Raw genomic sequence first — 15234 nt, 5'->3', positions numbered from 1 at the left:
GAGTGCCTTTGAAGTTATCGGACTTCCGGCTGCTGATCGATAGACTGATCACCTATCGATCTTTCTTCCCGTCACCTAGCGCAACCCCGACGTACCCCTTTCCCCACCGGCTTCCAATTGCGGACGGATTAACTGGCTTGGGCCCCGCCAGCTGGAACAACTCGCGTGGTTGTTCAGACGACCGGACCACCTGCGTCGTGATTGCAAGCGGCGTGAGTAAAGTTTTTTGCAACCGATAAGTTGTGTCTGCCTCTCCATTCACCAGCCCACCCTAACGTACGACCAATTTCTAATGCAACTCGAGTCGCCTCTGGCCGACCGAGACAGTTCTCTGCTACAGATGAATGAAAAAAACCCCATAGTCTACACCAGTCTGACCATGGGGTAAAATTCCTTCCCAACTCCAAACAGGGCGATAAGTCTGACCCGAGCAAAGGGGCAAGACCTTCTAGTCAGGAACCTCCAGCTTTGCTCTTAGCAGGAACACTGGCAGACCCCAGTCAAAATCCTCCAGCCTTGGTTGCAGCCAACACCCATGTGTAGCAGAAAGTGTGGGGAGGGAACAACCAGCAAAGCCCAGAAGCATGGGGAATATTCATAGATGAACACAGGCATAGCTACGCCTAGATCATCCCCTGACTGTCCTTTTGAACACCTCCAGTGATGAAGTCCATAACTTCCACAGACAATCATATTCTACTGCCTCACTGTTAACTGTGAAGAAGTTTTTCCTGATATTCAACCTAACCCTACTTTGCTGCAACTTCAAGTCATTGGTCTGCCTCTTACTCTCTGCTGCAAGAGAAAAAAAGTGCTTTCCCTCTTCTTTAAATATTTCCCAGCCCTTTAAATATTTGAAGACACCAATCATGTCCTCTCTTAAGCAGCTTTTCTGCAAACTGAACATGCCTAGTTCCTTCAGCCTCTCCTCGTATGACTTGCTTTCCAAACACTTAATCATCATCATCATCATCACCTCTCTCTGGATCCTCTTTAACTTCTCCATGTTCTTTTTAAAATGTACAGTCCAAGTACCTAGACCAGTGGTTTTCAACCTGTGATCTGCGGAACCGGTGGGGTCCACAGACTAGGTCTAAGGGGTCTGTGAACATTTACTATGATCAATTAAAAGTATGTAATACTTACACTTACAATTCAAAGGGGTTCACACCTCCATTTGAAATTTCCAAAGGGGTCTGCATCTCCATTTAAAAGTTTTTAGGGGTCTGCAGATGAAAAAAGGTTGAAAACCACTGACCTAGACTGAGTGCATGTGTTACAATAGGTTAATTATAGTTAACAGGCTTATTATGCCTTAATGTAGCGAGAAGGTTGCTTATGGCCAAGTTATTTCTGTCACTGTGACACTAACATGTATTGTTATATTGGCTCTTTTGAACAACTTTTCAAGCACCATAGCTACCTTTTAAGACACATTCAAATTCTCAGGTACATGCTTGTGCCCTGATGATGCATTTAGGGAACATGTGCTGCAACGGTCTATGAAACTATAAAACATTATATTTGGAAAATATACTTTGACACAAAAATCTTAGTAGAGCTTCAATTTTTCTCTGGACTGCTGGTCAGTCTTATAATAATCTGATTTTAGATATTTTTAGTGGGTTTGGAGTGTTGAAGTGGAGTAGAGTATATTTGGTCCAAGAAGTATGATAGATAAGGATGTTTTGTGATATCTTTTAATGGACCAACTGTATACCTGCCCTTGAGTGTTTCAGGTAATCTGAGAAAGTGCACACGATACCCAAAAGCTTGTCCAACAGTTCTCCCAACTATGCAGTTGGTTCATTAAAAATATTGGAAAAAATCCTTGCCCCTCAGATATTTTTACGAAGGGGTCAGGTTCTTAAAATTATAATTTGCAATGTGCATATGAAAACAATTGACTTGTGTGGGCACATCAGATTTTAAACATAAGTTACATGGGCACGAACATGTGCAACTGTTCATGCATCAAACTGAAAACTCAACCTACATGTACTTACTAATAAAAGTAATTGCAACTGTGCTATCTAGTTTGGACATTCCATACAAATTCAAGTATGAATTTGTGTTCACCAGTAAACTGTACAAAAAACATAATCTGCTATAAATTTCAAAAGTGCAAGTAAATAGGTGGTATGAAATTTATTTTCAATATCTCAAACTGTGTTATCAATTATTCATAACACACTGTGACAGGGGGCAACTCTCAGGGCCTGGTCACAGTACTGGCCCGTCCACTTGTCTAAGGCAGGCTGCCCAGTCTCGCCTGTTACACCTTGTTCTTACAATAATAATTGTAATAAATGCACGAGGCTGACCATTTTAAGACCTTGATGCCTAGGGGTTTGCACACAACTATGACCTTCCCTTATCCTGTCCCATGCCTCACAGATGGCATCCTTGAGTTGCTTTACACTCTGGTTCGAGGCCAGGCCAAACTCAGGCCCTTGCTTTGCCTCATACATTCATCCTTTCTCTCTGTCCCAATGAGCTCCATTCATACCACCTGGTCTCACCGGGCCTCTCACACTCTGCCCACTCTCACTGGGCCTCTTACACGCTGCCCCACACTGGGCCACACTATCTGCCCTGCCCCTCTGAGCAGCTCCCATAGGCCATCAGGTTTGCCTTCTTGCACTCCTTGGCTGGCTGGCCCGCAGCCTCTCGAGCCCTCTTGCAGCCCTCATCTGAACGGCGGCTAGCCAATTCACCTCGCCTGGGCGGCGCTCTGACCCGAGCCCTCTCTGGCTAACTCATCGCTCTCATACACCAACCGATTAGGGCCAATTCCTTGCCCACTCCGCCTTGGGACTATTTTCAGCCTTAGGTGTCCGAGGACTTACCTGGGCCTAATTGTACCCTCCATGGGGCTTCAAAACACACCTCCCTCTCTGGGGCCTCAACTTTGCTCACACTGGGCACTCTGCTGTTCACTAGGCCCACGTACTCCACCCCTTCACTGGGGTAACTACTCTACACCCCTCACTGGGGCCCATACTCCGCCCCATGTAGAGTCTCAGGGTCGTACACCCCCACGAACTCAGATGCCTCTCCTTAGGCATGCCTGGCCCACTATCTTTGGGCTCTTACAGCCCCATGGGCTCAGGTGCCTCACTCTGGGTGTGCCTAGCCCCACTACCCTCCAGTCTTAATGCCCTACCAGATGGTGGGGGCTGGGGTTATCAGGCGCCCCCACCTGCCTTTCACTGGGGAGATAACTTGTCTGGCACTTCTGGAGGACTGTCCTGCCATGGACAGCCCCACCAGACCACCCTTCCCCAGCAGGGTGCAGTTTTTGGTCTTACCCAGGACCAAGCAGGCTTACCAGTTCTGGTTTAGTTCCCTCTCTGGGTCCTAGATGTAATCCTTGGGCTGCTCACTCTCTTGTGCCCATCTCTAATGGTGACCCCCATTTGGAATCCTCCCTTCCACAGACTGTACTGCAGCCTCCTTCATCACAGCCAGCCTGCAGACTGACCTCTACTCTCTGTTAGCTGTGATGTCGTGTTGTCCCGTCCCATCCCTACCACCCCCCCACCCCAGACCCTCAGCCTTTCTAGGTCCTGGCCCCCACCTTCAGGCCAGTCGGGGTGCCAGATGGCTCTCCGCAGCCCTGGCCTGCCTCAATTGCCCTTCGGCCCTACACTGACCAGGCGAGGGATCAGAAGGTCAGAGCGGCAGCCGCTGCCCTCCATTCTGTAAAGGGGGTCCCCCTCTAGGTCTCATGATAGAGCCAGCATCCCAACCCTGGCTGATCTAGTGCCCCCAGCAAGGCTGCATGAGGCCTAGTTCTACTGGGTTCACCTGAGCCCCCTGGCTTCACCCCTGCCAGATCTACCCTGGGGACTGCCTGGCCCCATTGTAGGCCCATCAGCTGTTAGCCCTCTTGTTAGACTGGACTTTGTTTTCACTAGGGCTCAGGCTTTCCCTGGGGCTCAGAACCTCACCGGGCCCCCTAGGACCCTCCTGCCATCCCCCTGGTTCCTTCCTTACCTCCAAGGTGTTCCATGAGTAGCAGCTCAGCTGGGTGTTGTTGCTCCAGCAACAGACTGCTGGCTCAGCCCTGATGCCTGAGCTAAAATGGAGGCAGCTGAGTTCTCTCCACCAATCACATGGCCCAGCCTGCGGTCATATGACCTTCTTATCAAGGCTGGCCCACACCTGCCAACTGCCCTGCTCTCTGCTCTCGCCCTTAAAGTGGCAGGCACCAAAGGTGCTCTGCCACACAGACCTTCAAGAAACTCTTGCTCTACACGGAAAAGGATACAAAAATGTCTAGAAACAGAACTCCAAAGCTCCCAATGAGCCAGGGAAGATGGTGTAAAAGATAGAGGTTCCTGAGAGATTTTGCAGCAGGCACTTTTAAAACAAGGCTTAGTCCATAAGTCCAGTTTCCCATCATGGCTAATGCGAACAGCAGGTAAGATGTGCCTTCTGTAGATTGTCTTTGGAACTAAAAAAAAATATAAAAATGTTTGATAGAAGACTGAGTTGCAGCATAAATAACAGGAAGGAATTCTGGATACTTTCAGGATACTTGACTACAATTTCTAGGAGCACATTTCATTCTTTTTCACCAGGAAAACAATTCATCGTATTTCTAATGCTTTTGGTTTTACTAATCTTGGCATCTGTATCATCAAAATTGTTAGAAATCATCATAGCTTTTAGGTGTGCATTCTATAATTTACAGCTGCAATGCAGCAAGGGAAGCTAACATGTTACAAAAAGTGAATGTTTATTTCTTCACTAATCTGTTACTCTGTCACTTTCTCAGGTGGAGCCATTTATTCCAGCTTGAAGCAGAGGTGGGAACATCTGTTATTTTGGAAATAAACTGGAGTTTCTTATGTTAAAGCTCTCTGTACCTAACTGAAGTACCTGTCTTTAATCAACCTATGTCAAATTTTCAAAGAGAATTTTCCCATATCGACAGTAGGAAGGTTATGAATTCAGTAATGTCATCATAATGTTTCTGTGTTATAATTTTATCACTAGATACTACTAATTTAGTAAAGAACAACTGAAAGCATGGACATATCTACTGCCCATTTGTTTTTCACGTGCAATGTATGCTTCTTCCCTAGCCTCAAAAATGCAGCTATTGACTCTTTTATTCTTTGTCCTCTACCCTGGTTGACTGAAAACTTTCCATTTTCCTGGCTCTTTGAATAAAACAAGTTTTCCTTTTTAACCTTTTTCCATGTTATATAGTCCCAGATGTAAAGTTCAGATTCCAAATAGGGTGCAGGTGTGTATGTTCAATGCAAGGGAGATTCCAGCATTTCAAGCAGCAGTAAGCAATATATTTAAATGCATTCAGTCAAAAATATACTTACATTTTTATACAGTTGAGGAAATCTAGATCCCAGATAAAACACACAAGATATATAGCCACAAACAAACCCTGACAGTTTGATCATACCAAGCGGGTCCTGAAAAACAAGAAAAAGCACACAAATTTTGATAAAAATGTTTCTGAACGTTTCTAATGTTTTGACTTACAGTGTAAACTCCTCTCAAGGCCTGGACAATACTTCCTGTTGTTGTTAAAATGGCCAAGGAGGGCTAAAAGATTTGATTTTCATCTTGCAAAGCAAAACAATATATGGTCCTATATACACCAGAATATAATGCAGTCTTTGTTTGTGAAAGGCAGACTGAAGAAAAAAAGATTTTTCCTTGTAGTAAGTAACTAAACAGTAGCTAGGGAGCCAAACCTGCTCATTGTTCTGCTCTCTGTGGACTGCTGCAGATTTTACTTTTGGTTTTACCCCTAAGCAGCCGAACCTGTTCATAGCCATATTTCTCACATATAATGTGCAACCAGATTTGCAGGAGCTGTTTTTGGGGGAAAAGGTGAGCGTTGTATGTGAGGAAATATGGTATCTAATTTTCAGCTCAAAGCCAGTCCATGCATGCCGTAAAATGTGATGATAAATACATTTTTAATAATTAATTCTTAATGGTGAAAGACCTGGGGATGCCAAAGTCAAAACAAAGTTTTTATACCTAAATACACTGGAAAGTTAAGCATTCTGGGTAGAGAGCATGACACAACCTTTTCCAATATGTTCAGTAGTGGTTCTTAGCAAACCTTAAGTTTTCAGTTGAGTGCCTAAGTTGTAATGTTATTAATAAAACGGCATTCTTATGGCATTGTTACTAGCTCTAGGAAGTGGTGCATCCTAAAATCTCAAGAACGTGACAAAAACTGCATCTTAAAAACTGTAAGTTCACAACTCTGAAAACCAGGGAGACAATATGTTGCCCCAAATTTATCCCCCACATCTTCAGAAGATAGTGCATAACAGTGAGCCATGCTTATTCAGTTTGCACTTATTACTTCACATTCATTTATTCTCAACAAGCAACTACCCTAGCTGCAGTAAGGGCAGTACTTTAAATATAGCAATGCACTCTAAAGATAGGGAGCACTGTGAGGTATCTCAGGCCACATTTTTTGTGAAGTAAAATCTGAAGCTGGAGAGAAATCCAGGGTCAGAAAAAGGGTCTCCTTTTTTAAGACAGGAAAAAAGTGGTTTTCCAATCAGAGTACTCCAAGCATGAGGGAGCACCACCATGATTCCAAAGCCATGCCAAAGACTGGACAGAGGGTGGGGGAGCCGAGGCCAGTGGCAGCACTCCATCCCAGCACCCTCCCCTCCACCATTCTTGATGGGCAATTGGCTAGTATGTCCATAACTTTAGTAACTTGTCATTACTAAAGCATTTTGGATTATCATACAAATTCGTTAGCATGGGGTCCACAATCCTAATATGAGGCTTTTTTTAAAAGAAGGAGCAAGAAGGGAGAGGAGACTAGGGGCTTACCTACAAAATGAGCTTACCTTGCCTGCTTCCAGCAGAATACTATGAAATTGGTTTCTTAGGAGAAGCTGACTGGGTAAAATTGCACACAATGTTATACAGATCAAGACCCAGGTCACACAGAAATTCTTCAGGTGCATGCTGCCTACATTGACATATAATATGTTAGATGAAAAGCAACTTCTTTCTATTGTTGGATTAGTAAATTTAGTATTTAGTAAATTTACTATTTACTTATAATTTAAATGTGTTGACATAAAAGACAAAAATCACATTCAGGCTATTCCTACTAACATACCATTAGGGTTAGATTTAGCTAGTACAATAAGCAAAAAGCTGCCTAGTACAAGGCTAAGTACAGACAGTCAAAAAACTTGAGTTTTTGGACACTTTTACATGTGCTCTGGGAATGGAGGGGAGGGCAGTGCTTAATTAGAGTAGCTCCGAAAGCAGCTCAAATTAAAGTGCCACCACATCTCCTGTATCAGTGTTCCTGCACTTAAAAATGGTGGCGGGGTGCTTGAACTCAAACTTGTTCAATGAGCTTTAGTTCAAGCACCCCTACCACCATTTTTAAGCGTGGGGATGCTGATACATGAGATGCAGAGGCTGCTGAAGTGTAGCAATTGTCACACTCCAGCAAACTCAATTAATCTAGTCTGCTCTGACGCACTGAAATTACAGCACATCAGAGCAGCCTCTGTGCTCATGTACAGGTGCCCATTAGGGCTGTGCGAAGCTTCAGGTACTAATTTGATCTGGAGGAGATTTGGCCCAATTCGGTGGCCAAATCTCTGAATCCAAATTGAATCAGGGAATCAATTAAAAGATCCGAATTGATTCGAATCTCTCCGAATCGATTTGGAAGATTCGGAGAGCTTCAGTGATTTGGGCAGTCCCTGCTCGCTGCAGCAGGGAGTTGGACCCAGACTCCGAACTGGTAAGCAGGGTGCTGGGAAGGGGAGGCTGGAGGAGGGGACCATGGCGGGGACCCCCGCCAGGCCCCATCCCCTGCCTGCTCCCTCAGCCTCCCCCCATGGCTGCCCTGCCCGGCCCCATGTCCCGGTGCTTTAAAAAAAAGCCCCCACTCACCAGCCACTGGATGGGGAGCCTGTCACGAGCCCCCTGACTCCCACTCCCCTGCTCTCCCAGCCCCCCCATGCTCCAGCTCCAGCCCTTTAAGGAAAAAAACCCAAAAAACCTGGACTCACCAGCTCCTGCAGTGGCCTCGGGGCTTCTGAGGGCTTGTGCAGAGCCCCCCCACTCAGAATGGAGCAGTGTGGGGCAGTGGGCAACGCCCCTCACTGGGCAGGAGCCAGTGAGGCTAAGCTTACTTTGTCTGTTTTTTAGTTGGGGGCTTGTGCAGAGCCCCCCCCACGCACCGTGGGGCAGTGGGGGGCTGCAGGGATTGCCCAGCAGAAGCTGGTGAGTGGGGGCTTTTTTTCCGAAGTCCAGGAGCTAGGGTTGGGCAGGGCAGCCATTGCCAGGGCTGGGAGAGGGAGCGGGGGATGGGGCCCATGTGATTCGGAGATTCGGCTGATTCAGCAGCAGCCGAATCCCCAAATCAATTCGGGACAGTGATTCAAATAACCGAATCGAATCGCTGTCCGCCGAATTGGCCGAATCTGAATCTGAAGTGAATACTAGCGGCTTTGCACAGGCCTAGCGCCCACAGATTCCAGAAATGCAGCCACATGCCTGCTGTGACTCAGGCCAGAAGCTGGGGGGCAGTAGAACATGCCTCTATGCTCTGCTGGAGCAAAAGCTAGCCCATCCACTCTGAGATGGGGTACTAGAAGGGGAGGTGCAAAGCAACATGGGATGCTGGGGGACTGTGAGTTAACTTGAATCTGTAGGGGATCTGGGGCAAAAGTTCAGTAAACTGATTTAACCTAAACAAGGTTAAGTCTGATACCGCATCCATCCAGGTTTATCTTAAACCAGTTTTAGCCATTTTGAAATGGTCTAAAATGGTTTAAATGCACTGCACTTTGGTTGTGTTACAGATCTGAGCCAGTTTCTGATCACTTATACCAGTTTATGTGTAATTTCTGTTCCTGGCCTAATAGACCAGAATACACTTTCTCTCAACGGATCTTATACCACTTAACACCACAAATGCAAAGATATTTGGAATGTAGATTACATAACTGTCTCCAAGGCATTGTTGTTAACATAGGCTCCTGTCTAGCAAAGCACTTAGGTACATGGTTAACCAAGTATATGAGTGTTGCCCCTGAGGTCAAGGGGCCTACTAGCATGCCTGAAACTAAGCACATACTTACGTGGACTTGTTACAGTGGGGCTACAAGGGAACTTTTAAATTTAAAAAAGTCTTATAAAACAAAGGAGCTATGCTACTAGTTTTATTTCTAGTATAATAATTCCTAGAAGCTCCAATTTATACCAGTGTGCCATTGTACTAGGTAGGTGCTGTAGGTGTACTAGGTGCACTATATGCACTAAGACAGTCTTTACCCTACAAGTTGGCAGCCAAAAGAGAAAAGAAAAAGGAAATATTACCCCTGCTATTTTATAAATGGGAATTTGAGGCAGCTTTTAATAATTCTGTAAAGTGGAAAATACTCCAGTTATTAGGGTATTTGCCAGAATGTCAGATGTAACAAATTCTGAACAAGGCAGGCTAAATTTATTGGCAGGTATAAGTTACTCTGCACAAACTATAAGTCAGGTACAAAAGTAGGAATGAGATTTTCATGGGGTCCTTAAAAGATAATGCTCCCAACTTCCTCCAATTTTACCTGGGAGCTGGGTGATCTAATCTTTTCTGCTCCTCTGAGAATTCCCACCTAAGAATATTAAAGTACTCCAGAAAATGGTAAATTAATTGATTTTTTAATATCTTACATTTTGTCATCTTCTGATTCTTCAGTTTATAGTAGACAAATTGTGAGAGCATAATTATGTCCATGTTGACATAAAAGATGGCAGTGACAATCTAAAAGAGAACACAACACATCTTCTTTACATGTCAAATAAAAAGGCCAGAGTGTTTTTGGAAATGATTCACATGCACATTCTCCGATGTATACCAAACTGCCGCAAAAAGATTCAAAGTAAGCTAGGTAGCTTCAGATTCATACACTTATGGTAGGACCAATTCCTGGTCCGTGGGCCTCATGCAACTTCTACTATGTAGTCTGACTTGACTTTACAACTGTGAAGGTTTAAGCAGATACTGAGACCCTGGCACAAAGTCTATCAGGGCTGGTCACTAAAACTACTTTTTTGGAGGATTCTTTGTCTGCCCTATCTGCATCTCCAAGATTGACGCCTCCCCAGGTTCTGAGAGGGTACAGGGTTTCTTTCATGCTTTTTCAAAGCTTAAGGAACTGAATGGGTATTGCAGACCAAAACAGGAATTTGCTGGATGAATAGCAGGAAGAGAACATTGTTGATCCAATTAAACTATCTGATTCTGATAGGTCTTTTTTTTCAATGAAACCTTATTATTGTCTCACACATATTTTTTTCAAGTTACTCAGGTATACACACACTTTTGATGTATTTCCTTTCCAAACTGATCAAGGAAAAGGAGCTAGAATTTCTAGTTTAAAAAGAGGTCACCCCAAGCAACTTAATCTGTTATAGCACCCAAACATAACTGACTTTACTTACTCCCAACCCTATTTATTAGGGAAGCTTACTTACAAAATAAACTGAAAAATTGCCACTGAACTCATTATCAAATAAAGCCAATTTAGTCTGTTTATATTATACATGTAACCATATAAAAGGAGCTAGTTGGAAATATATTATCGCTTGCAGCATCTTCCCATCTGCAAAGAAAGCCACAAGATGCCATAGTGGATAAAGACAAAAACTTCACAGTAATTTCCTTTTCTACAATCTGCTTCTTTCTGCAGTGTCTAATGCATTTAGTTAGCCTACAAGTTATCCGTCAGCTTAAAAAGACACATATTTAAAATCATAAATAATAAAATACTAAAGATGATTAATTACCTGGATGGAAAGTTGATTTGTTAAATAGCAGCCTATGAAATTTGTAAGGTCTCCACCTATCCAACATAGCAAAAAGCCCAAAGACAGTGCTTGGTCCACTTTTCCATTTTGATAGGCAACATAAAGTTGACTAGAAAAAAAAAAGAAAGAGTAACACCCTGTTTAATCTAAAATAAAGATTAAAAGTAATTTCCCATACCAAGACTCCTAGATGGACTCTCCTCCCACCCTACCTGGAAATACTAGTTTAATTTCCTGTTAACCCAGAAACAAAAATGTCAACCACTGCTTTCACGTGTTGTATTTTCATGACCCGCAGTAAAACACAACTCAGCGGACAGCAGAACCAACCCATAAGTATGTTATGTAGTGCTGTAGTTGCCAATCTTAAGCATATTGAAACTAGAAAGGTCATTCATATTTAGCATAAAATGGCTGAAGTAGTTTCTAGAATAGAATCTTCAAGTTTTTCTTGTGTATCAACATGATCACAGGTAGTGCTATGTGGAGATACCTGAACTAGCTCAGGTATTGGAATCAGGATAGCCATGTTAGAGTGGTGCTCTGTTTGAGTTAATGTGCCCTGCTAAATGCTGCTATACTTCTACTACCCAAGTATCTCTGCACAGTACACTGTTCTGCCATGCAGATGTGCTCCAAACTGTGAGAGTATAGGTTCAAGTTCACAACATACTCTATGAAGTAATCCTAAATGTGATTATTAGGTACTATTAGGCATGTCCTGATGAATCCAATACTCCTTAACTTGACAGTTTTAATGTACATTTTCAAATACTTCAGAAGTTCAAAGGCTTACTACCACAGGTTTTACCCTGCATGGTTTCCAGAACCCTTTAACTAATTCAGTAAATTACACTGCCTGTGTGGATAGATCTTGGAGTCAATCCCAGTTACTTGACACAGTTTCACATGCAGGGAATATTTCCTTTTCTATTTCTGCCATCCTCTCTGCTTGAAATGTTAACCCAGCGTAAGTGCCCTACACAGAAACCAATCTGGCACTGCAGAAGTACTGAATGATGCACTTCTTCTGACCCCATGTTCACCAGCTGGGAAGAGCAGGATAATATCTGTGACATAACATGTGGTTTAAATAAGTACTAATCTAGTTTCCTCTATGGGTTGTGTGTGTGCATGTGTGTGAGTGTGCACGTGCACACATTTTAAGAGTGGGGGAGATAAAAGGGAAGAGGTGATTTATTCTCACTGATGCTAAGTGGTAGAGATTAGCGTCACGTCAGTGCAACAGAACAGTATATCAGCCTCATTTGTCTACCACCAAATATAGTTCTATATGTGAACATGCTTCTTTGCCTTATTCTATCTGTATTATGCAGATATAGAAAAGTATCCAAGATAAACTAAAAAAAGGCAGCTTTTGAAAAAAGGCTTTGAGCAAGATTACCCATGTGAATCTCAAGACTTAAGACTTTAAACTTACGGCAGTGCAGCAAACAGAAAACAGACAATGGAAATCAGTCCTATGACAACGCTCCAGTACTCCCACGCATTCTCAACACATTCTTCCAGGAGATGCCAAATCCATGGTGTTCCATTTATACATAATCGCCTATTCTCTACTGCAGAGATATTGAAAGCATGTATATACAGCTGAGGAGCCATCATTCTTGTGCTGAGATTCAATTTCAGAAGTTTATTTTTGGCTCTGCATTTACCCCATGCAAATCCGCAAATCCATTTACCAAGGCTGAATATCCTCTCTCAAAAGACCTCCATATCCAGACAGATGACTTTATCACAGTTATTTCCAATCTTATAAATGGACCTGCCAATTTAAAGAAATAAAATACATCCAGTGTGAATATGTCAATTAAAAAACCAAATTAAAGTTTTCAGGAATTTGGCCACAGCAAACCTTCTTAGAGAACAAATTTAAAAAAAGGTAAAGCTAAAAATGTAAACACTAACCCATAAAGCACTTGCTTATCTTTGTTTCTCACTAAAACAATTAATGGAATTATCCAGACCCAGTCAGGCAGGGATGTACTGCATAAGTTACACCACACAATTCTTAACAAATGTATAATACTTCTAGTTCACACCTCCTGTGGCTTTCCAGTGCCTGGGAGTTGTTTTTCTCTAGTTGTTTTTTTTTTGTGGCAAAGACTGCCACTTGTACAGAGGTGTCAAACTATAATACATTTATATTGTGAACAAATGTCCACTAACCAAGCACCACATTTCCACATCAGACCAAAGCCAAGTTTTAAATCCAGTCTGGAGTTGAAAGATTAATCCAGTGAAATAATGAATGATCAAATACTTCTTTTAATGATACTGCACCGGACTGTGAACCCCAGCCCAACCTAATTTAAGTAGTTAGTTACAGCTCTACTTGATGTCAATGGGAGTAACTGCTCACCAATGTAAATAAGGCATTCACATTCTGTTTTTTTTATATTTGTAAGTGTTAAAAAAATGGAAGGATGAAGTTTTTAAAGTAAATTTCCTCATGGTATCAGATAATTATGAATGAGGTTTAGGTTAAATTTAGTCTGGATTCTATAGTACTCTTTCTATATTATAGACCAGTGGTGCTCACCCTTTTAGAGTAGTGGGCCAGGTGTGACCCTGCTGCATTGCAGGCCTGTGTCTAGTCCTAGTGGAGTCAATAAGGTTACATCCATGCTTACAGCTAGGTCCATACTAGGGTGTGGCTGCCACTTGAACTACAGCAACAGCTTAATGCATCTAGTGTGAATGCTGCTCTGCCAGAAGATGGGTAATTTCAGAGCTATGCCAGCTCCCCTAAATGAGAACCATAGCTAACAATAGCCACCTCTGGCTGACAGCTTTGTCCACATCAGTAGTTTTATCACTCGAATTACACTGGTTATAAAATATGATTTTTATTTTTTCAGACCACCCTCTCCAGCCAACCTAGCTCTGCCAGCAGAACTCTGTCATGTAGACAAAAGCTAAATCTTTGCAGAATCAAGACCTTTGTTCTTAAGCAACAGTATGCTAGGTGGAGGTGTATTTTTCACTACTGGAACTAAATACCAGTGGCATAACTAGGAATGGAAACCTGGATGAGCTCCAGTTTATGGTGGACAAGTAGCAACCAAAGATCTGTGGTCATAGTAAATCACACATTTAAGATTTTATCTGCATTTTAATTACCTGCAAATGATTAAAATTAAATGTATCTACAAATTCAGATTAAAATTATCTGCCAATGATTTAAGATCATTAAAATACAGGATAATACAGGGGTGGGCAAAATGTGACCCGGGGGCCGGATGCGGCCTGCCAAGCCATTCTATCTGGCCTGCAAGGCCCCTAAAAAATTTAGATAATTAATATTAATCTGCCCTGGGCTGCCTGTCATGCGGCCCTCAATGGTTTGCTGAAACTCAGTAAGCGGCCCTCTGTCCAAAATAGTTGCCCGCCCCTGTACTAAATGATGCCCTTGAAACTTTAGCGCTCCATGTTTACTTTAAAAAAACAAAACTCCTGCTAGTAATTTTACTGAAATTTGGCATTCACATAGGCTTAGATTTGGGCAGGCAGAACTATTAAGTAGATGAGTTGTGACTCTTCTGGTAAGAACATCAGTGTGACATCAAAGTGTAATCTGGTAATTGTTCCTTATACAGGAATGTAAGAATTGTTGTACTAGGTCAGAATCAAAATCTCTCTGATGTAGTATCGTGCCTGACATTGTCCTGTATCGAGTATTTCAGAAGATGGTATAAGAATCCTGCGAAAACTAGATTGGGAGTAATCTGCTCCATATAAATAAACCAGAATGAAACCTAATAGGTAGCGAATGACTTAGAACCAGACGCACAGGATTTAATATACCTGCCAAAAAGATTTATAGCTAATTATAACAAGTCCATACATTCTTGATATAGAAATATTCAAACCTGTTTTGAATCTTAATAGTGGCCCAAATGCTAACCCACTGTAAAACAAAAGACCATTTTAACCAAAGAGCAAAGATCTCTGTGAACTATTCCTTGAGACCTGTTGCTCACAAAGGCAAATTTTAAGTGGCTGTCTTTCTGTTCACTCTTGTGACACTTCAGTTCCTGTGAAGATTAACAGCACTAGGTACTGGGCATTTAGATGGGGAAAAGCTAGATTATTTATATTTTAAGTGAGGAGAGAAAAGGGAAACCCTGAGATTAATAGCCACAAAACTGAGCTACTCCTGCCAGTAATAGAATGTATTCTCCAAAAGGGGCATTTGACACAGGAAAAAACAGCTGTAGTATCTAGGAGTTTTATGGATGTTTCAAATATACAGTGAATTTGAAAAATCATTCAAACATTGTCAGTTCTGGAAGTCCCCTGATACAAGGATGACAATCTTCCAGTAAGCAGGGAAGTCATTGGAGGAGGAGGCAGCCAATGCCAAGTCAC

At 42.6% G+C, this 15234-nt stretch overlaps 1 protein-coding gene across 5 annotated transcripts in view; it reads right to left on the bottom strand.

Moving 5' to 3' along the window:
- PQLC2L (PQ loop repeat containing 2 like) overlaps nucleotides 1-15234 on the bottom strand; it is a 32700-nt gene that overhangs the window by 12622 nt on the left and 4844 nt on the right. For 3 of the 5 annotated variants that reach the window (XM_025215026.1, XM_014524549.2, XM_025215014.1), the window contains 5 exons: nucleotides 10822-10951; nucleotides 9706-9796; nucleotides 6858-6982; nucleotides 5346-5441; nucleotides 4274-4459 (listed from right to left, as the gene is read on the bottom strand). In XM_025215026.1, coding sequence (XP_025070811.1) covers nucleotides 4274-4459; nucleotides 5346-5441; nucleotides 6858-6982; nucleotides 9706-9796; nucleotides 10822-10951 — 628 coding nt within the window. Of the gene's footprint in view, nucleotides 1-4273; nucleotides 4460-5345; nucleotides 5442-6857; nucleotides 6983-9705; nucleotides 9797-10821; nucleotides 10952-12283; nucleotides 12629-15234 lie in introns of those variants that run through there. The other 2 variants (XM_014524541.2, XM_025215029.1) reach the window with 2 other exon arrangements.

This window comes from Alligator sinensis, unplaced genomic scaffold, assembly GCF_000455745.1.
Source record: "Alligator sinensis unplaced genomic scaffold, ASM45574v1 scaffold60_1, whole genome shotgun sequence".
In the NCBI taxonomy this organism is placed as follows: Eukaryota; Metazoa; Chordata; order Crocodylia; family Alligatoridae; genus Alligator; species Alligator sinensis.
This window is presented reverse-complemented; position numbering and strand designations above follow the sequence as displayed.